Source organism: Dermochelys coriacea, chromosome 8, assembly GCF_009764565.3.
Source record: "Dermochelys coriacea isolate rDerCor1 chromosome 8, rDerCor1.pri.v4, whole genome shotgun sequence".
Classification (NCBI taxonomy): Eukaryota; Metazoa; Chordata; order Testudines; family Dermochelyidae; genus Dermochelys; species Dermochelys coriacea.
In genome coordinates, this window is record NC_050075.1 from 96,054,125 (window position 1) to 96,077,610 (window position 23,486).

General features: G+C 45.1%; 1 protein-coding gene across 6 annotated transcripts in view; it reads right to left on the reverse strand.

The window, feature by feature from the left end:
- The window catches only part of ACOT11 (acyl-CoA thioesterase 11), a 118,679-nt gene that overhangs the window by 28,124 nt on the left and 67,069 nt on the right, over positions 1-23,486 (reverse strand). For 3 of the 6 annotated variants that reach the window (XM_038414611.2, XM_038414614.2, XM_038414617.2), the window contains 6 exons: positions 16,759-16,948; positions 12,914-12,983; positions 5,635-5,685; positions 4,145-4,205; positions 3,334-3,435; positions 350-485 (listed from right to left, as the gene is read on the reverse strand). In XM_038414611.2, the coding sequence (XP_038270539.1) occupies positions 350-485; positions 3,334-3,435; positions 4,145-4,205; positions 5,635-5,685; positions 12,914-12,983; positions 16,759-16,948 (610 nt within the window). The remainder of the gene's footprint in view (positions 1-349; positions 486-3,333; positions 3,436-4,144; positions 4,206-5,634; positions 5,686-12,913; positions 12,984-16,758; positions 16,949-23,486) is intronic. The other 3 variants (XM_043520537.1, XM_038414612.2, XM_038414618.2) reach the window with 1 other exon arrangement.

A 23,486-nucleotide genomic window follows, 5' to 3' on the forward strand; every position in this document is an offset into this window, starting at 1 on the left:
GAGGATAGCACTGGGGGCTAGGAAATGCTGTCTTTTAACCCCAGCTCTGCCAGAGACTCACTGTGTGGCCCTGGCAAAGTCACCATCCCGCTCTGCCTCAATTTCTCCCACCTGTATAACGGGGAGAGTATTTACTTACCTACCCAGCAGGGATATAGCAAGGAATAGTTAATACTTGTATAGCACTCTGATTATTGCTACCCGGTAACCGTACCCCAAGTTGTGGAATTATTTTTCTGACACAGACATGACAACTGTTTTTGGACACCAGCTCAAGGCAGCCAGGCAAGCACCGGGCACAGTTTCTAGGTTTGCTTTTGTTCGGGGCAGGATCCGCAGGGCAGCTTACCAGTCTGCATGGTGCTGTTGGTGAGGAGATCCTTGAGGGTGTCAGTGTGGGCCAGCCGCATTCGGCGGCGCTCAGCAGCAATGCTGTATTCCATTTTCTCTTCCTCAGTCTGAGGAGCCAGCGGCTTTAGCTTCATCTACATGCCAAGAGAGGACAGAGTCTTAGTGTCTGGCTCTTTCCCCAGCTCCACGCTGGTCCCAGGGGGATGCAGTTCAGTGATTAAAGGGGACATCAAGGAGGGAGAATGTTCCTATTTATCTGCAGGACTTTTGTATTCTAATGGACGTTTCCAGTGATAAACTCCAACATTCCACATGAACGGGGAAATCTGATTCCTTAGGGGACTGAATTCTTCTACTCGCTTTTAGAGGTGCTGGCTCTCTACAAGAGAGACAGAAATCCTCCTTGTGCCTTTCTTCCCAAACAGCCCTAAAGCACTTTAATTGCGGCACAAAGAAGTCCTTTGCATCCAAAGCACCTTCCATCAGGAAATCTCAAAGCACTTTACCAACAGGAATGACTATTTGCTTTACAGTAGCACCTGCAGATCTCAGCTGAGATCAGAACCTCATGGGACTAAGTCCTGTACAAACATGCAGCAGAAGATTGTCAGTTCTTTGGGGCAAGCACTATCTAAAAAAACAAAAACAAAACAAAGGGTGAGAGCGGAAAATAGAAATGGACGTGACTAGCCCTCACACAGCAGGTCAGTGGTAGAGTTCGGCATGGAACCCATGCGTTCTCACCCCCAACTCCAGTGGATGAGGTCCCTTTATCTGAGGCAGGCAAGTATTAACCTAACTTTACAGATGGGGAAACTGGCACACAAGTGAAAGGAAGGGAAGTGACTTGCCCACAGTTAGAAGGAAGCTTTTGTCAGAGCCATGAATAGAATACTGATCTCCCGACTCCCACCAGTTTTCCCTAACAACTACCTCATGCTTCTTCCACAAGAATCACTTCAGCCACTCAGATTAATCTGGACTCCTCTGTGCAAGGTGGAGAACAATTACATCAGGCTGATTTTTTTTTTAATTTAAATACAGGCTTGTTTATTTTAAAAAAAAAATAGACCTATTTAAATAAAATTTGAATTGACAACCTATGCTAAGGCTTAATGTAAAATATTTTACAGCAAACCTATGTACAAAATACATTACGCCGTGTATATTTGCTCCCCAGTTTTAAAGAAAGTCAGCCCAGTGAACTGGCAGATAAGCACCTGGAGCCAGAGTGCTAAACTAGCTTTAGACAGCTGTAACCTCTTCTGCAGGTGCACAGAGAATATTTGCTTCCTTTCAGTTTATTCAGCTAGTTCAGTTCAATGACTAGTTCATTCAAGGAGAAGAAATGAACTGGGAGTTGAAAAAGCAGGAGAGCTTGATTTTTATCTTCCAATATGTGAATAAAAACTAGGTATGAAAGGATGAGATATGCTAGATCTAAAATCTTGACCGGAAACAATCTGTTCACTTTGCTAACTGAAGATGAACAGTTGATCATCTAAACTTAATAAATTGGTTTTAAAATGAAAAACACTGTTCTGATAAGCTTTCTTTTACATATCCAGCACACTTAAGGCAGCTTTATTTAATAAATAAAAATTCTGTTTTTGTGCATTTTTAATTGCATTTCCATCCAAATACAAAATTGGAAGTAAAAATTAATGTAGGTGAATAAAAAAAAAAATGCAACTTTCACCTTTTTCTAAAAGTAAAAAAAATCTGAATAAATTTAAGTTAAGCTATCTAATTGCTTAAACATACATATACAGATCCTCCTGATTAGCAAAAAGCAGTACAAAATTTAGTGCAGAGAGTATAGCTGGTTGAAACACAACGTGATTTAATGGTTACCAGCCACTGAGAATCAACCTATCTTTAGGAAAAGAACTACAAAGTACAAATGCAAAACATCATTATTTAAAAAAGATTGATAATTTAAAGTCAAGGTTTTCTGCTTGACAGTTAAAATCATGATTAAAATTGGTGATTTAAATCAATCCACCCTGCCCTTATGCACATGTCAGCAGCTGAGCAGCACACTTCATTACTATAGAGTGGTGTAAGATGTGGGGTGAAGTCTACCCCATATTCACCCGAGGCGACAGAGGAGGTTTTAGGTGAAAAGCAATTACCCAAATTGGAGTTTGGCTAGGACTCTGGGACTAGCTTCCAGCAAACTGTCGGATTTTTAATAGCCCTAAAGTATCAGGAATTAAGTGTTAGGTCTCATACACAACTGAAGAGAAAACTGGTTATCCCAAGAAATCCTCGGCTTTAAAAACATTCAGTAAATGAATAGGAATGCCATTTATTTGTTAATGGTTTATAAACCTACCCTACCAACCCTTTGAGAAATCTAGTCCCTTCTACGACGGGAACCAGCTAGGCAGGCAGCTAATCAAAAAACAGTTTATACAGATGTCTCAGGGTAAGTTATTATTTCACATTGACACTGTGGTAGCAATTTGATGCCAGTCAGATCAGGGCCCCATTCTGCTAGAACATATACAAACATGGTCAATACAAAATGACCCACTGTCTTCGTACATATGCCAAAGAATTGTCATAAATGGTACAAAAATACAACTAAGAATTACATTGTGTCAGACTTAGAGTTCCAGCAGACATCAGTAGTATCACATTAAAAATAATCTTCACTTGGTTTTATGGGCCTAATCAGGGCCGGCTCTAGGTTTTTTGCAGCCCCATGCAAAAAAATTTGCCACCTCAAGCTCTGAGAGCGCAACTGCCCATGCAAAAAGAATGGCTGGAATGCCGCCCCTGGAATTGTGCCGCCCCAAGCATGTGCTTGCTTTGCTGGTGCCTAGAGCCAGTCCTGGGCATAATCCAGTGCCCTTTGAAGCACTGGATGTCTTTCCAATAGATGCTGGATCAGATCCCAAAGGTAGGTTCTTGTCAGCGCCAAGAACTGACAGGTAGAAATTACACCAGCTTGATTTCTGCAGGATCTGTTCCTACCTTGCCAGTTGCTTTGCCTTGTGCAACAAAAGTAGCATAGGCCTTACACACATTCCACTGCTTTCCACTGCACAGATCTTCATAGCTGACCTGTATGCCAACCTGGAGGGGATCACAACAGAAAGGCATTGAACAGAACGCGGCCGATAGGGGAGACTTGTTCAGTTTGAATTATTTCTATTGGGGGAAAAGAGGCTTTGAACAACCTGACAAGGAACTACGTGAGAAGTCTGAGGATTCAAATCCAACGAAGAATTATTTGGGAGAGGAAGAGGTTGTGTTTATATGCTAGCTCTGCACAGCATCCTGGTGCTTGGTCCCAGTTTAGCAACTGATAATTTTGATTTCCTTTAACAGGAACAGTGAGAGCAACAACTGCATTGCAAGTCGCACTGTTTTCTAGTGAACAGATCACAAGGCTAGTTCCCTGGTCACCAAAATGAAAACCAGACACCCCAGATCATATTGTCCACTGTTCCCTCTAAACTGTGCATGCACACACAGATCCGAAACACCGTGTGCACAAAAATTTGCACAGAAGAAATTTTTTGCGCACATGGCCTGTCAAAAATTAGAGGGAACATTGATAATGCCACTCCCCTGAACAAAGGAGACCAACACACACACCAAAGACTAGCAGAATAGAATCACTCTCTAGGGATTACTACTAGATTATTAAAATGGTCCAAGTTAAGGAAAGAGAAGAGAAGAATCCCTTATACTTGGGTACACAGTAGGCACTGACATGCAGGGTCACAGTAAAGCTGGAGAGTAGGAAGCCCCAAAAGATAGCAGGTTAAAGCATACAAACCTCCATGCTAGAGTTAAAGGCTCGGTTTACTTTGGCTTTGATGTTAACAACTTGCCCAACACTAGAAAAAAGAATACAATAAGGTGTCAGTGGAAGATGCCAATCGTCCTTGCTAGACACAAGTTGGAAACCAACAGTGCTACAACAGAAAGCAGCACCTTCCACAGCCTGACTGGTAGGAGCAGCATTGCAGGTACCTTCCTCTTTTGAGAAGAAATGCAGCAGCTTTTGTGCAAAGCTGCCATCATATTGGCCTTAAAAACTAACTATAAAAGTGCACACATGCACGCACCCTTCCTACCTAAAGATATCAGACCAATCCCTGTTCAGAAAATTGCATTTCTTGATTTAGGATACTGCTAGACACCAGCTAGACTTTGCCAACTAACGTGTTATAAAACTGAACATCCTCCCATCGCCTTTAAAAAAAACTAGAAATTAAAGGCAAGTAAACAATGTTAATGCTACTGCAACACGGCACAGGTAATCCCTCAAAAGTCAGGAAATGCGAAAATTAAGTAAATCAGCCTGTTAAAAGACAAAGTCAACTTGAAATCTAGTCAGTTTTTACAAGAGTTCAATTCAAAGTAATTTCAGATCCCACTCCTGCCCCCAAGCTTCTTTATTAGTTTTGGGGGATTTAAAATCCCATTTTCTTGTTTTTCAAAAATGTTTCTGTCCCCCAGGGGAAAGACCCAAGGAAACTGATGGGTCCACTCTACACGGAAAACAAGGAAACTGTCAAACAAGATGCAAAAAGAGAAACATTTTCTTTCCTTCAGTTCTATTTCCGTTGTAGCCATCTTAGGCGCTACACGTAAGCAGCGGCATGTAATAGGCAGAACAGTCAGGGCTCTCTTGTAGAACATGATCAGTGTTGCTGCGTCAGCTGGCTCTAATAAGAAAAAAACAATTTGCAAAAAGCTGACAAATATTACATTTGTGATCACTGCAGCAAGCGTGAGTATGGAAGTGGATGTAGTGTAAAGTTTCACTACAATTTCATTCCAGCTGAGCATGACACATGCCATACGTATGCCCTCTTAGTGAGGAAAGCCACCTGCCTCTGATATAGTGCACATTGGAGGTTCAATCCTACAAGATGCAGAACACCCTAGATTTTGGGAGCCGCCCTGAGAGTTTGTAGGCACACACATGAGCCCTTGGTCCAAGAGAAGAAGCTGCATATTGTTAGTTACGTTTTCTAGAAGCCAGAGCAGTGAATGGCCAACGCACACTACATTTTACATCACACCTCCTTGGGAATGCCGGCTCTTCTCAATTCCAGTAGAGGCTGGCTTGGTGTTGGCATAAAAGTGATCTCCGATTACAGAAAAAATGCAGAGTTTAAGAGAATGGCCTCAGTGCATGTCAAAGCCAGTAGGTATTGAACACTGGTGTCAATCAGGTTAATGCTACTATAACACACCACTACTAGGTTAGGCCAGCTGCTAAATCTAGTCTACTGCTGTAACTTTCTGTATTCATACCAGACATCGTTCTTCCCATGCTGCTGCCAGGGAGGCATTATTTGAATCTGTCTGATACAAAAGAAAAGGAGGGTATGGGTACAAAGGACATTGTCCTCTCTCAGCGTATTGTACGTCATCTACAGAACTCACTTCACCACATTTTAGGAATAACCTTTGGTTTTGTTGGATTCATGGATTATTTCTGTTGCTGTCACCCTGACTGGGAACTCTGGGGATCAGGGTCCCAGTGCGGTAAGAACTATACAAACAGGGTAACAAGATTATAATTCCTGCCCCTAGAGAGCTCAGACTAAGTTTACGATAAGATGCATAAGGTGAATGGACTAGACTCAGTAGACAAAGGGAGGGGATGTGGGAGGAGACTAGGAAGAGGTGGTAACACAGTAGAACATTCCCACTTTGCATGGTAGATAGCCCCAGATTGCCCCCTGCCTAGTCTAGTGTTTGCTGTTTATCCAATACTGTGCATTTTTAGAAGTAGTTTTCCATTTGCTGACGTTGATTTTTGCTGTAGACTGCATTAGAATGGACAGAACTGGAGTCAGGAAGTCAAAGCCTTAGTGGGACAGACCTCTGGCCTTAGAGCTCCCCTAACCCCATGAAACCCAATCAGCTTTCTTTCTTCACTTATTGCACTTCATGGACTGATACAGCCTAGTGCTGTAAAAGCTAAGGGCCGGTGCCAAGGTGCAACTCACAGGTCTCTTCTTGAGATGAGCCCACAGACGAGCCCTCTGACACACATACCAGCACACACTTAAAGGGACACTGTCAATCTGAAATCTAGTCAGTTCTTCTTAAAAGCTAAGTGAGTAGTTTCAGGAACTGCACGTACCCACTGCTAATATCTGTGGTTTTACAAAATCATATTTTCCTGTTTGTTTGTTTCTAATGTGCTTCTCTCCCCGGTTGTGGGATGTGTGGAAGGGGAAATAAAACATACCATGCCCTCAAAGGAAACAAAGACAGACTATGGATCTGATCCAAAGCCCACTGGAATTAACATAAAGGCTCCCATTGGCTTCAGTGGCATTTGGATCAGGTCCTTGGATAAGGCCCACTGTGGGAGGAAGGACAGCCTTATGCAGAAGGCCCTGAATTAGGGCTTAGGAAATCTGGGTTCAGTTCCAGGTTCTACCACAGACTCCCTTAAGGGATCCCTGCAGGTGAGCCCACAGAGCCCACTGAAACCTCTGGAGGGGTGAACATACAAAGCTTTCCAAGGGGGCAGGTTACTGGCCCAATGAACTTTCAGATCGTCTCTGGAGCTGTGTGTGCTCAGCAATCCCAGCACTTCTGCAGTAGCAGTGACTAAAGGCAGGAATGTTATGGCACAGACAGCAGCGGGCTTCAGACCTGCTTTAAGATACCAGTGAAATCAATCTAGATGAGCTTATTGAAACAGGACCTCATGTTTCAGGTAATTCCTCCACAGATAAAGATGGCTATAGCTTTTCGGCAGAAGAGCTATATATTGTTCCAGTTTAATCCCTGCTGCCTGCGTTCCCTCCCACCTCACCATGTTTTACATGATGGATCTTCTCCAAAGATACACATGGCTGGCCCACAAGTCCCGGCAAGCACATGTAAACACACTGGCACAGCACATGCAATCAGGTGTCCTAGCAGCTGGCTGCAGGGTCTGTAGCAGACAGCTAATTACATACAGCTTCCAGGCTCTCTCCTTGCTCTCGAGTGGGAGGGGTACATGCTTTATTACTGAAGGCCCGAAGTTCTATCTCCATCGATGACCATGGGACAGACATAGTTTGGACTCTAACCCTCCTAGGAAAATGGCAACTCTCACTCTCGTCAAAATTTGCTACGTCAGGCATCTAACTATCATCACACTAGGTGGCAAGGGAGATTCCCCAAAAGCGTATGGTGTATGCAAGTGGCCACTGCTGGCTCTTTACACAAAGCAGACACCACCCCGAGGCAGTGATCACACATGAGGCCGGATAGCACCAATTGTAACGATCACTTCTAAGTGTTCCAATCCCACTCTGTCTGCAACAGGAGCCCATTAACCAGACAACAGAGGCTCAGACACCGATTCCCATGAGCCTGCAGAACTCAAGCCAAAAGAGCTACCCAGGTTATTAGACCAGAATGGCCCCCTAACCTTCGGCCTCTGACCCTCAGATTATGTTATTATTAATTCTGTTTATTATGGTGATGTTTAAGGGCCAATCAAGAAGGTGATTGGCGTGGTACAAACACAAAATAGTAGGTGGTCCCTGCCCCAAAGAGATTACAGTCCAACTAGACAAGACAGATACCGAGCGAGGGAAGGGGCAGAACACACAAGTAGAGTGACCAATGTGATGAACAGCACACTAGCTCCAGTACGTTTTGGGGGGCTGGGTTTAGTTACGACAGGATCAGCTAAAAGGAAAAAAAAGTGAAGGGAGAGGGGACACAGAAGGGAAGAGGGGCGGGGAGAAGAGAGTAACAGGACAGGTGTGGAGCAAAAGACTTGAAGACATGAGCGAGGGGGAAGGAGAGGGCAGACATCCTGACCTCTACAGCACTCCCGATCATCCCAAGACACAGAGACACAAACCAACAGCACAGCACACACTGATTTAGTGAGATTACTAGGCCCCCCTGACTCCCCCGACTAGACAGGAGTCCCAGCGAGCTGGATTTCTCTGCCAGACAGTTCCAAGTCCTGTACAAGGTCTTGGTCTGCACTAAAATCAGCTATGGAAGTCAAAGCAGCAGAGAGCCATTGTTCCGCCCCAGCCTGGAAGCGCAAAAACATGGGCTGGGATGTTTTTACCTTTTTGTTCTAAGCTGAGATCGGGCTCCCGAGTGACCCCAGTCATGCTCTAGAGATGGAGAGCCTTGCCTGAGAAGAGTGTTTTAGGAAAAGAACTCCTCAGCTAGCTGCTTCCTCCAGATCATTCAGCACAACACCGAGCAGGAAAGCGCAGCCCTGGCCCATCTTCACTAGGAGATCTAAACACTACTGAACACGATTCCCCACAGTGCGTTTGATGACAGGACAGCGTCAAAGAGGGCAAACCAGGATCAGCATCGGGCCAGCTAGTCGGGGGTAAACCCTGCTCCTAGCATGAAGCTCAATGTGACTAGTCCACATCAAGTCCCCTGGCTCAATTGTTAAAAATAGGACTTTAAGCTTCATTAAAAGGTTTCTTTCTGAAGAGGATGAGACCTTAGAGCAACGTCAAGCTTACAGCCCAGCTGGAATGATAGCACCATGACTTTGGAGAAGGAGAATTCTGGCTCTCTACTGTGGTCAGTCACTGGAGTGGTACCAACTAGAGCCCTGTGCAGGACCACTTGTAATCCCGCTCTCATCCCGCTCAGTTTTGCAGAACACAGCTGTCCCCCTCATCTGCCTAATGCCTGAATGGAGGAATAGCAAGGATTAGCCTCGATTCTTGGTTTCTATGCAGGTGAATTCTTGAGAACCTCTCAGCCCCTCTCCATCCCAAACGCCTCTGGAAAGTTTTGTGATCTCTACTTGGAAGACATAGTTTGGACTCTAACCCTCCTAGGAAAATGGCAACTCTCTCACTCTCGTCAAAATTTGCTACATCAGGCATCTAACTATCATCACACTGGGTGGCAAGGGAGATTCCCCAAAAGGCCATTCCAAACAAAACAGCCAGCTTTTGGAGATTTCACTCATTTTCAGCTAATTAATTTTTCACATAGGGCTCTTTTCCCTGCACCACAGTGGAGAAGCAGCAAGGACAGGTTAGCAGGATTACAGGGTTTCCACCATGGAGTCCAAATCTATATAGGTCCAAACTTGATGAGTTTTCCCTGAATGTTTGTAGAAAAACTCTTATGGGAGAGCTACTAGTCAGACCTGATCTATTAGATGGCAATCTGCCTTCCTACCTAGCTGACAAGCAATGCCAGCCTGAGCCTGGAAACAAATACAAACACAAGACTCCTTTCAGGAGGGCAAGGGAATCTCTCCTCACCCCTCTCAGGTTTGGATCTTGTTCAATCCTACTGCATGCAGAGTAACCAGTTAAATGGCTGTCCTGGAGAAAGGTGGCCAACTCCCATCAGCTACTAGGGCTGGCAGGTTTAAAGCAGGTTCGAGCTTGAAGCCTACTCCCAGTTGCTGATGGGAGTTGAAGGTATCTAACTAGCTAGCTTAGATCTCTCCATACCATCTATCACAACTGGGTCCAACCGCTACCTAGCTTCAGCACAAGTAGACTACAGAATTAAAAGGGAATGTGAAAACAAGAGAGTCACAAATACCTGTATTTAAAGCTTATTTAGAGTAAGTGGTTGAATCCAGAGGCTTGATTTAGTTACTTTAACTTTTTTAAGAAGCCTCAGAGCACTCTCTAAGACATACTGGTAAGGCTGTACGTTCCCATGGCATTCTATTTATCAGCCGTCTGCTATTTATCAGCTGTCTACATAACAAGGGCCATAAATTCCTAACACACACACACAAAGGTGGCACATTACATGATGGTGTCTCCATCTTTGGAGCACAGACAAAATGTAGAGGAATTGGTCTTCAAGATTAAATTATTTTAAACAATCACCTGGCCATTTTTCACTTTATTTCATCAAATAAATCAAAGTCTATTAACACAATTACCAAAAGATTAGTGGGAGATTCCAAAACCACCAATCATTCTTTTTTAAAGCTTCTCACAAATTAACATTTCCCTTTATTAAATTTGATTTTTACTTATATTGGCTATCATCTTGGATCCCCTTTGTGATTTTGCTATTGATTTTAAATGGAATGGAGGATTGCTGAGACACGTCAAAGTGATAGCACACGAGTCAGATCTCCATTTATCCACTTAAAAGTTAGCAGCATGAATAGAGGCAATACCTGCTTCTAGGAACAGGGCTCCATTTCTCATCTAGTCAATCTCACATAAGGATGGTCTAGGAAACCAACCAAAATACCCAAATCATTTCGCACAGGCCACCTATCAGTAGCCAAAGTGGGAACTTTTATCACTACTGGCCTAGGACAGATTGAAACTACTGCTCAAGGGAGAAGTCTCCACAGCTACTCCCAATTCCCGAGCCATCTAGATGTCATTTGTCTATATTTTATATACTGACAGAGCAACAAAAGTACAGTTAAACATATGACATGTTATGTTCTGTCTGGGGCATTGTAACACTGAAGAGTCTTGCCACTCCATTATTGAACTAGCTGTCCTTATCCTGTGCCACTCCATTATTGAACTAGCTGCCCTTCTGGATCTCTTTCAAACAGAAGAGAGGGGTTTGATCTAGCTTATTATTACTTCACTAAGTTTGCTGCTGGATAGTTTACTCCAGCTGCTGCAGGTTAGCAATGAGACAGACAGACAGACAGACAAAAGTCAAGGTTTGGTTTAGAAAACAGGTGACTGAATGCTCATCTCAAGCTCTCAAGGCTCAATAGCTGGCTGCTTGTTTCCTGAGAACAGACGGGTGCAAAATTTCTGGTACTGTGCCTTCTACTTCCTGTCAGGTTAGAGATACGGGTACCACCTCTCCTCTCCTTCCTGGGTCTGACTGGGACAAGAATCAGATGTAAAATAAATGGAATACATTAAAAAATAAGCCTCCAATAAAGTTTGGCTTGAGGTTTGGGTCAAGGTTCAGGTCAGCTCTCCTATCTGAATCAGTTTACCCATCAAGGGACTGTCCATTAGCAGTTAATGCACCATCAGGATTTTCCTAGGAGGTCTGACAGGACAGAAGATGCATGACTGCTGGATGTAGCTACTACCTTCAGGAGCAGCTGCGCATTTAGAGCCATAAGGATGGTTTAGAATGGTAATGATGACAGTGTAACCAACCATCTGTAATGGTCAACAGATCTGTGCACCTAAAGTAAAGGGTTTGTCCACCTTAACTGTGATGGTGGCTCCTAGTCATGCCGTGGACGTTAGAAGAAAGGAAGATATGCAATGAACTAACTGACTTTTTCTAAATTGTAAAGGGGCTTCAGGACATTAATATATCTTGTATCTACAGCTCTCAAACCTGCTGATGGACAAATGTTGGCCCGAGCTCACGAATTGTGTGTCCCCCTTAAATAATGCAATACCTGCAAATCACAGGGAGCCTTTAAACACAGTATTAACTTTTTCAGGGAAATGGCATCATAGATTGCTTGCACTCAAAAGTTCAGAAACTTTGCTGCATCTGAAGTTATACATTCAGTTCTTCACAGAGCCACATACAGTGCTCTCACTGTAGGAGGCATTAGGTCTTGTAAGCCAGTAAGATTATTAAGTCCACATGCAGTACAGTACAGTATTTCATTCAACAAAGCTTATGGAGACAGCAAGGAGTTTAGAATTAAAAGTACTTCTTCACTTCTGGCTGCACACTAGAATGTTTTACATTATCACATGCCATTAGACAACTTCTGTGTTCCACCCCAGAGGTGGCTGCATTTCAGCTGCGGGTGAAGCAATGATCCCTATATCTCCTTACCTACTCTTCCTAGCATATTGTCGGGTTTACTTAATGGTTATCAAGGGACTGGAGATCCTTGAATGAAAAGGTGCTACAGAGGTATTTACAGACAGCCTTGTCTTCTGGGCTATAAACACTACATCTACACCGCAAAATGCAAACAAAAAAAGCCATCCCTGCAGCAGCAAGGCTCAAAGCCAGGGTCAAGTGACTCGGGCTCCTGCAGTGAGGCTAAAATTACCACTGTTAAACATTCCTGCTCAGGCGAGAGCCTGGGCTCTGCAACCCTGTGTGGGGGATGAGTCTCAGAGCCCAGGCTCCAGCCCAAGTGGGAACATCTACATTGCTATTTTTAGCTCCATGGCATAAGCACAAGTCAGTTGAGCTGGCACTAAGACTCACTGCCACGGGTACTGAGGTGAGTTTCTGGCAGTGTAGATATACCCTTAATCAATGGGGGCTGCTTGAACAAATAAAAGAGCAGCTAGACTATGAGGAAAAACCAGGAGGATAACCAAGCAAGAGCCTCCCAAATGAACTAAACATCAATATTATTAAATAAGTAACATGAGGTTGTTCATTGTCAGATCCCCGGGGGATTCTAGTCCTTAACATGTAGGTATATTGCAGGGTCCATCTCAGATTCTGAGTTCAGAGCCACTGTGTCTTACATTCCCTTCCCTCTGGACTGGGTTGAGGGGGTGTGGTTTATTTGTCCAAAACAGAAGGGATAATTAACATGGTGTACAAACTCCAGCTTCTCCATATTTACTGCATGCAGAAGAAGAAACTTTTTTCAAAGCCAGCAAACTGCAAGAGAGGAAAGCAAGGCATTTACCTAATCGTGTGCTCAAAATAGATATCATCCACAGAAGCCGTGACGCAGGGGCAGCCAGCATGTCTCTCGGCTAAAAAGGAGAACAAACCACATCTGTTACCTTCAGACAATCAGTGCACCAAATAAGTGGACTTGTTCAAAGTCTGCAACTAGAGTTGCAAGAACAGAACAGACATAATGAACTCTCGTCTCTGCAGATCCACGTTGTCCAGTGTGTGTAAGACACAAGATTCCCTTTATGTTGAGGGTCACCACAGGTTACATGGAGAAGATGCCCATTTGCACTTCCCTTAATCAAAGGCTGTATGTGTTTAACATTGGCCAGCAGACAGATTACCTGTCTGATCTTTCCAGTCAACAGACATACTGATCCCAGTACACTAACTGATCAAATTAATGGAGCAGTTTTCTTAGCTGATTTTCCCCCTAAAACTGTCAAACATATTGTAAACAGTTAAACCAACTGTACACTCTACTAAACAGAGATAAATTAGATTAGATTTTTTAAAAATTGTATCAGTGCGTCCTCAAGTCTCCTTCCACATTCTTGTCTGTTGCCAGGATGTCTATTTATCTTGTAAGCGATTGGTGGGTAGTTTATATTTTAAATACATCCTAGCTATACCTTGGAACTGCCTAGTTATCTCCTGTGGCTAGAAGATCTCCAAGAGCGTGGGTTCTATAAAAATAATACCTACCTCTTATATGGTGCTTTTTGTCAGCAGACCTTAAAGAGCTTCACAAACATGAGTGTATTTAGCCTCAAAACACCCTTGTGAGGTAGGGAAGTGCCATTATCCCCATTTTTACAAATGGGGAACTGAAGCACCAAAAGATTAAGTGACTTGCCTAAGGTCACATGGAAAGTCTGTGGCAGAACAGTGAATTGAACCTGGGACTTCCAAGTCCTAGCCTATTTCCCTAATCACTGGCCCATCCTCCCTCTAAAGCTTTCTTGGAAGTGCAATCCCAAGTTTCAGCTAGAAGCTATGCTTAGGGTCCTACCAAATTGACCGCCATGAAAAACACATCATGGACTGAAGTCTGGTCTCCCCCTATGAAATCTGGTCTTTTGTGTGTTTTTACCCTACACTACACAGATTTCACAGGGGAGACCAGCGTTTCTCAAATTGGGGGTTCTGACCCAAAAGGGAGTTGCATGGGGGCATCACAAAGTTATGTGGGGGGGAGGGGGTTGGGGAACTGCCACCCTGACTTCCGCACTGCCTTCAGAGCCAGGCAGCTGGAAAGCAGCAGCTGTTGGATGGGCGCCCAGCTCTGCAGTTAGCAATGCAGTAGCAAGGGTGGCAATACTATACCATGCCATCCTTACTTCTGCACTGCTGCTGGCAGTGGCTCTGCCTTCAGAGCTGGGCTCTCAGCCAACAGCCCCTGCTCTCCAGCTGCCCATCTCTGAAGGCAGCACCGGCGCTAGCAGCAGCACAGAAGTAAAGGTAGCAATGCTGCAACTCCCCCACACAATAATCTTGCGACCACTCCCCACACACACACACACACACACACACACACACACACACACACACACACACACCCACCCCCGCCCAAACTCCTTTTTGGTTCAGGACGCCTACAATTACAACAGCGTGACATTTCAGATTTAAATAGCTGAAATCATGAAATTACGATTTTAAAAATCCTATGACTGCAAAATTGACCAAAACGGATGGTGAGTTTGGTAGCTATGCTGTATGTAACAGATAACCCTTGAAAACATGGTACTGCAAGATGAGTGGCGACACAGCCTTAGCAAGCGCTGCATGAACACCATGCTGTGACAGCACCTACAGCTGGACACTGCAGACAGCTAATCTACAGGACTATTACATCTGAGTCTCTCATACACACAGGGAGACAATGTCACCATTTCGGCCCTGCCAGCGTTACATTTTTTAAGAGGGGGTTCTCCAATCTTTTCCTTCTGTGGACCACTTCATAAGAGCCTTCCACAGACCCACTTCCCAGACCACAAGGAAGAACTCTAAAACTGTGGCATCGGATTCTTAATCCTAGAGCAGAGTTTCATTACGGTAGATTGCACAATTGTGTTATCTTTGGGAGAGCTCTCGGATCTACCCATCCACCTCTTAAGAAGCAGGATCCTCTTCCGTGCTAATCCTACTGGGATCTCACTTCTTCGGTTTCTGGGGAACTCCCGTGAGAGCGGTTTGCCAGGATTTCCCTGACCATCTCACTGATGCTTTGTTCTGAATTGCACCCCAAATCACCTTCATATTTGAACCCCCAGTAATTTGAAAACCATTTCATTTAAGGACTAGATCAGTCATCCCCTTTTATTTGCTTCCCCTCCACATTTAAGTTTTCCTGTTTGTTTTCCCCCTTTGTTGTCATGTTAAGTTAACAGAACTTGTCAACCATATGTCCCATAGTCTGAACACACTCGTATACATTACCCTGTTCTACTGGGACAGAACTGCTGTACCTGACAAGGTTATTGGTTCATCTAGTTTAGTGTCCTCCCCTTGGCCCCAGTTCAGCAAAACACTTCAGCAGATGAGAGTAATCCCATCCCTCACCACCAAAGCACTACTATCATGTGCTAAACTTTAAGAACAAGTCCCCTGGTTTCAATGGCACACCCTTAACCGTTTTGCTGAATTGGTGTCATAGGATTGGGGTGCAGGCAGTCTTGCCTAGTGGTTAGACCAGGAGTCTGCTCTGAGGTTGGCACTCATGCTCTTGAGCCACTACAGTCTGCTTGACAAGCACACTCCTGTATTAGCCAGGAAAGGGACTGGACCTTTTAATAGCAGGAACACATCTGTTAGCTAGTTTTTACCAATGCTGTTCCTACATATTCTCTTTATAGGCCACTTTTCCTCTGTTAATACTTGATCAGATGAAACTCCTGTAACAAAGGTTGTACTTTTAGCTCTCTATTATATTTTACGCTATCCCTTTTCAGAAGTATCCTGTCCACAACAACTTCCATCCCGATAGTTTGAGCTCTTATGACCTCATCAGATGGGTAGAGAGGAGAGGGAGCTGGGGGGGGGAGGGAAGATCCCCCAGAATGGGGGACCCCACGACTCATTTGAAGACAAGCCATGGAGATGGTACCATGGTGGTGTCCCACAGATGTTCAGACCAAGCACTGAACAGATGACAGTTGAGGTACCTGGGAATAGAAATCTGTGACAAGTTATTAAAAGGTTATATCCTTTATTCAGGGCCATAATTGTTCTCTAGTCTCTGTAGAGAAACGAGGGGGTACATCAGCTGATTTCGTGGCCAACAGGAAGGCAGGCGAGTTCTATGGAGAACGGAGGCGAGTGAAAGAAAACAAGAGTCGGGCACTGCACAAAACGTGGTTTGAATCAGAACCGGCCTGGCCTACCTTACAAGCAGCCCTGAAGCCCCGAGCTAGCCCAGCGTTGCCAGATGTCCAGTTGAAAAGGGCCCAGTACACGGTGTCCGATCGCATGTACTGACTGGACACCAAAAGTCCAGCTACCATAGGTCTGGGGGTCAAGGGAGGAGGGGCTGGGTCATCAACGCCCCTGCTCAGCTGAGGGCACCTCCTACCTGCATCTCGTGGGCAGGCAGGCTCCTGTCCTAGCCCTGGAGCAGAGGAAGCCCAGCTGGTGGGGGGAAGGGATCCAGCGAGGAGGAAGGGGGAGGGGAGAGAGCAGTGAGTCATGGGGGCAGGGCCTTGGGGAAGGGGCGGAGCCTCGAGGAAAGAAGTGGGGTGGGGGGAGGTTCCGGCTCTCCTGCTGCAGCATCCAGTTTTCAGAAATTAGAAAGCTGGCAGCCTTAGGGCGTAGCTCCTGGTGGGCGGCCAAACTCGGCGGCGCAGCTCCGCTTACCAGAGAGGCAGGCTGTGGTGTCAATCCACTTCAGCAGCTGCCCGATGCTCAGCTCGCCGCGATGGTTTGTGTGGCACGACAGCACCAGCTGGCTCATCTGCACCTCGGTGGGATTGCGATACCGCTCCCCGCTCTCCATGCCCAGTGCTGGATTGGCCAGGTCCCCAGCGGGCAGTGCAGACCCGGAGCCCTATTGAGCAGAACACACTGGAACTCAGCTCCTGTGGCAGCAAGCAGGGGCCTGGCTGCAGCCTGTCCCAGGCCACAGCCCCATACAGGTGTGCAAAGGGGCAGGAAGGGCTCATGGCCTCCTCAGGTGAGGTGCTTTGGAGAGAGGGACTCTCCCACACCCCGTTGATAGAAGCAGCATCTGCTTGCCCCCTTAAGGCTCAGGGCTGGAAAGGCCCCATGCTGTCAGCTTGCAAGGCTTGGGGCTAAGAAATAACCCCCTATTATAAAGCATTTGGGGGGAGCCACAGCAGGAACACATGCAACAGTCCAGGTTAAAAAAAATATTTTTTTTAAAAAGCAAGATTCCCTTTTCCCATTAGCCTCGCGGGGGAGGAGAGAACCACACTTTGCTCAGCTAGAATGCAAAGATAGGGAGTGTCGAAGGAGGCCCAGGCTGGCAAGCCCCAATTTCCCACCACCACTGAAATTTCATGGAACTGAGCATCTAACTCATTAAAATCCCTCCCAAAGCTGTTATGGCTGTTATCAGAAGAACGCCTATGTAAAAGTGGCACCTTCTTACACGTGTATCACTTACCTGACTGGCAAAAAAAAAAAAAGCCATTTCTCCTTTCTGGTTAGCACAGCAGAACCAGCCCAGATAGGGAGAGTGAGCAGCATTCGGTTCTGCCTTGGACATGATTATCTATCATCTATATAGCACCAGGAAAGGGGCCACTTGGTGCTCAGCCCCAAAGAGCTTGCAGCCTGGGTGGGCAGAATTGTCAGCCAAGTTCCAAATGAATCTTCACTCCTGGAGATGGGGCCAAGCCAAGCCACAAACTGGGTCTGGACCCATACTTTGGGGTGCAGTGGTGACTGGGGAGGTTTTGGTTCTGGCTCACCTCTAGCTACCAGGCAGGAATTGGAAATAGTGCTGGGCAGAAAATACTCTTTTTTCCCTTGGAAAATCTCAACAATGAAAACCGAAATATTTTGATTCAAATGGCACCTTGTGGCTGCTGTAGTCCTGTGGTAGGCCAGGGCCAGGGGCTCCTGACAAACTTCCTCCCCTCACCAAGAACAGAGAAAGTAGTGCATTGTGGAAGGTATAGTCCAGCCGGAGAGTTTATCCCACGAAAGAGAATGGGAGCATAAGGCAGCTGGGACTACAACTCCCATGAAGCACCACAATGCCATTTTTAAATCAAAATATTTCAGTTTTCAGTATAGCATGAAATATAAATTCTCCACAGAAAGCTGACACTTTTCAAAAGAAAAAAATCATTTATTCAAAGACCCAATTTTCTGTTAAAAACGAACAGTTTAGATGGAAAATTTTCCACCAGCCTGCTTTTAAATCAGAAAGAGCACAGCATGGCTTTCAGATCACAGCCTGTTTGCAGGGCTGGCCACTCTAGTACTCTCTGAACACTATCAGATCAAATACAGACCCTACATTGCCATGCCTGTCTACAGTCAGACTGATAGGAACAGCAGCTCCTGCAGTAGTTTATTCCACTTACTATGTACCATATTTGAGCCTTGGGCTCTTTGAAACAGGATACATTCCACATCTTTAATAAATAAAAGAGAAAATAGCAACACACTAATCTACTTCTCAGAACTCAGTGTTTTACTAGCCAGATTATCCATAGATCTGGACCTGTCTACTTCTCCATTTGTCTGGCTGCTTTGGCTTTATGCAAATTGAACGTCTCGGACTCAAAGCCAAATTTGTTCCTGACTGCAACTCCAAGTAAAGGGACACTAACCTAATAAATAAATAAAAAGTTTGGGGGGGGGGGAGAAGCATATTTATTTTAGTTTGCTTTGTGGATGCACAGTAGTTTGTACCTACCCAGTTTCATAGCTTCCCCTGTAAAGTTAGTTTTCCCTGTTTAAGAGTCTTTCACAAAGCAACAGGGGAGGGGAAAAAAACCCACCAAAAAACAAACAAACAAACAATCTAAAAAAATGGAAGCTGTAATTGTAAAGGCACAAAAAAACAGCTGGGGAAAAGTCATTTTTTAAACTGATTGGATAACCGCGCTTTGTCCTTTTAGATCAGTGAAGTTACACCAGGGATGAACTTGACCTCTGATGAGTAACTGACCAGACACCCGTCTAGATTTTGTTCCTGAACTTTCTTCCTCTTTCTGAGCGAGCAGCATCTCTCTATGCAAAGTCCGTGCTGCAGCAGCTTCTTTCATACGGTCTGCAGGCAACATCTAAATGATTTTGTTTTCAAAATTAAGCCTTTGCTGTTGAAATGTCCCTGTCCTTTTGGGTTTGGCACAGCTGAACACAGTGCAGTCTCTCAAAGCAGCTTTATCCTCCTTCCTGCTTGTCTAATAGGAGAGCTCTGTTTCCATAGCTACTGTTATACGACGTTCCAGAAATGGTTCAATTCTCAGGTTAGAGATTACGTGCGTCAAGTACATTTGTATTAAAATATCACTCTGTCACCCATGAACTGGATTCTGGGTCCTCCACAGCCACAGAGCACTGCAGGATCGCTGCATTCTGTGGAATTCACAGGCCATAAGTGTTACATGCCAGGAGGAGCTCCGTTTTCATTAACTCTTGCGGAGTCTTTTTAAAATCAAAACTGCTAGTCCATTTTGTGACTTCCCAACCTCCCCATGCTGGCAACATGCCAGAAGACTATTTTTAGAAGTCAGCCTTAAAGTTACAAACCAGCCAATAGTGGTTCAAGATCTGTGATGGTGAGTAAGCAGTATGCATCTCTGCGGAGCCCCCTCCTTTTGATGGGCTCTTTGTTTTGCTAGACCTATAGGAAATAAACTGATGGTACCTATGGGTTTAAGAATGAATTTCCTCATCCCACACTAACTCTCACACTGATATAGCATTGGCCTGGCCAGTTATATTATGGAGAATTTATGCCTTTGGTATTGGCTACAGCCAGAAGTATGACACCATGCGGAGGACCAATGGCCTACTCCTGCTTGACAACGCCTCTGTTTCTGACATCTATGCAATCCACAGTCACATGGCATTATCTGCTGTGCCAGGAAAGAAGAATACCTCTGATTAAATTACAGCATGCTGCACAGGACAAGGTTTATGAGTAGCCACAGAGCCCCGGCAGTCTGCAGGATTATTCCAATGGTGAGTAGGGAAGCTGGATGCCATTGCAACAGAAAATACAAGATCATCTCGGTGGCCACACTATTTATTAAACATTTTATGACGTTTAGAGACCGGCAGAATGGAAGCTCAGGTTCCAGACGCCGAGGTTCAAAACCCTCCCAAACTTCAGTTCACATTCCCCCCTGCCCTCAAGTCCCATTGGTCATTCTGTAGTCCTGGCACGCAGCCAGTGCCAGAAGCAAAAAGTTCCACCCAAAAAAAAAAAAAAAAAAAAAAAGCCACGAGACAGGTCGTTCTTGCTTTATTTCTGGTCCTTCTGAAGCAGGAAGCATTGGGAATCTCAACCAGCCGGGTCATGGGAGATTTCCAGACTCAAGAGCTTTTTGAAGAGAATCTAGGTCAGGCTTTTCAAACTCAGTTGCCTAAAGTTAGGTATAGGAATAAGTAGCCTGATTGTCAGCGATGATGAGTACCCACAGCACCCTTTTGAAATCAGTGCAAGTCATGGGTGCTCAGAGCCTTTGGAAGAAGAACAAGAAAGAGTCAGGCCACTTATTCCAGTGCCTCACTTTATGCTCTTGAGCTTGAAAACTCTAACCCATGTATTTAAGTGCCTAAATATTGAGCCAGCTACTGAATGTTAGGCCCTCAACTTTGAAAATTCTGGCCACAAACTTCTGGGGGCTTCTGTGAACTGCTGCCTGCAAGGTAAACTCAGCAGTTACCTTGGCTCTGCTTTGGTGAGCAGAACGTTTATACAGATTGAAGTTTGCTACTTGATCATTTATAATCCTCTTGTTTTGGTTTGGATGGACTCAGCCTTAGACTTGTATGGAGAAAGCTATTCTTTAGGCAAGTCATACCCTGGAACGTAATTGCAACATACAGATTTTCAAATGACCGCCTCATAGGATGACCAGATGTCCCAATTTTCTAGAGACAGTCACGATTTTTGGGTCTTTTTCTTAAATAGGCTCCCCCTATTACCCCCCACCCCCGTCCCGATTTTTCACATTTGCTGTCTGGTCACCCTACTGCCCCATCCTAAAACTATCTAGCGTCTGGGTTTCAACCCCTCCCCCTAAAAGCCTCAGATATTTACAGTTACAAATAAGATCTCCCTCTCCTCCACATCTCCCGAAAGATTATTTTGCTTTTTGGGCCTTAACAGATCAACATAGCTCCATTTGAACCTAGTCTTCTGGTGGTTGGATTTTTATACCTCACAGCTACTGCAAACCTTGAGCTGGCTTTTCCTTGAACGCCAGCAGGTTTGTCCCTTACAGGGGGAAGCAAAGTGTGCATAGAACACAGCCTCTTTTTCATTTAAAGAATGAAGTTGCTAACCTGGAAGCCTACAAGATGCAAGACACAGAGAGAGAGAGAGCGAGACACATACACGAGACCAATGGGATTCAGATTTAGAACATGCCACCATGCGTGCAAGTGAATTGGGGAAAGAAAGCAGCAGCTGATTTCAGGGGCAGGCAGTTTGTTTCTGCCTGGGAGAGACATAACAAGTCCCTCCCATCACTGCACTAACTAGGCTACTGCGCACAGCCATCACCATGCCCTGCTTGGGGGAATGAATGTGACTTTTCTGACTCCTGCCGCTGCGCGCTTTCTCCACCAGTGCAGCAGAAGGTACATGAGAAAAGAGCCCACTGAAGGTGTACTGGGGAAAGCAGGAAGAGAGCAGAAGGGTAGTAGTGTGGGAACAGGAGAACAGCACATAAGTGGGGCATAGCTCTTCCCCCTACTTCCTGGCTCACTGAAGATATCCCCGAATGCACCACTCAGGTGACATGGCTTGCAGTGAGACTTCTGGTTATTGAATTGCCACATTCTGCCTACGTGTGCGTGCGTATGGGTGCGTACGCACACATATATAGGCAGAATGTGGCAATATCTAAACATATGCGTCATACTTCCCACCATACTATTCTTACCCCTAAAGTATTTCATAATTCAGGGCTACTACATTTTCAGAGGTTTATCTGGTCCAACCCTCAAATACTTTCTGCTAATGGTTCTGGTGCTCGAGAGACAGATTAGAGCAATGGTTTTCAAACTTTTTGTATTGGGGACTCCTTTCACACAGCAAGCCTCTGAGTCTGACCCCCCTCCCTTATAAATTAAAAATGGGGGGGAGTAATTTAATTTAATGGGGGCTCACAGCTGTCAGCTGCATGGAGCCGAAGCTCATGACCCCCATGTAACAACCTTGTAACCCCGAGAGGTCACAACCCCCCGTTTGAGAACCCCTGGATTAGAGGGATACATACACTCAACTGGCAAATCCTCAAATATAAACCCTCTCTCTAAAATAACGGTGCCCTCCTCCCCAAATAGGAAGACTGCTGGGGCTGAGTCAGTCAGTCAGTCAGTCAGTCACACACACACACACACACACACACACACACACATTAAATCCAAGGTCTGATTAAGTCTTGTTGTGCAGCTAATAGCTCAAGGAGCCAAAAAAGAAGCAATGACCCATGAAACTTTCATGCACGTCACCAATCTTGTATCAATGTCATCAGGATCTTGCTGCAAGAGCCAGGCTGCTCTGTGGTCTAGGGCAGTGCTTCTCAAGCTATCTGATGTGCGGGACCGGCAATTTTTTTCCCCCCCAATGTGCGTGCAGACCTGCAGCTGATGGCTCGCGGACCAGCACCGGTTCGTGGACCACCACTTTGAGTAGCACTGGTCTAGGGAGAACAATTCCTCCAAAAGAACATGCCATGCCCCTGAAGAACTCCAAGTGCAGGATTCACCAGAACTCCCTGGGACTACGAATGAGGCTTTTGTTCACTGGAAGGAGCTTCACTCATTACAGGGTACTGCTATCTGCATATATGTAAGTTAGTTACTAGATAACATGCTGGGAAATAGTGTTCAAGAACACAGCATTATTCCTTGGATTTGTAGGACCAAGGCAACTTATTGTGCACTGCAAATATCCTCCTCGGGCTGCTCTTCACACCAGTTGATAACAGTTACCCATCACGAGCCATTATGCTCCAAAATTATGTATCACCAAAAGAGCGCTTAAATTAGAAATTAGAGTACCAGCTTGTTTGCTCTGTGCTCACATCTGTTATCCTGGTGATGGACTTTGTATCAGACCCTGCTTTTAATGGAAAGATTCCCACTGATTTTAGTGGGCATTGGATCAAGTCCAGTACAAATTACTGACCACTCAATCTGAAAGCCAGTCACACCATATTCGGAGTTTAGTACCACATTATTGAACATGTGAGAGTTGCTGGCTTTTCTGGGCACCAGAGTAGCATCACTGGCACTAGTGACAGGATGGCCAAAGAAAACACCCTCATCCTAGTTTATGCTAGGAGTTATGTTTTATATGGGATTTACTGAAGGATAGTGAACGCTGAACACCCACCTCAAGGGCCTCTTTTCAGAGCAGAACTACACTA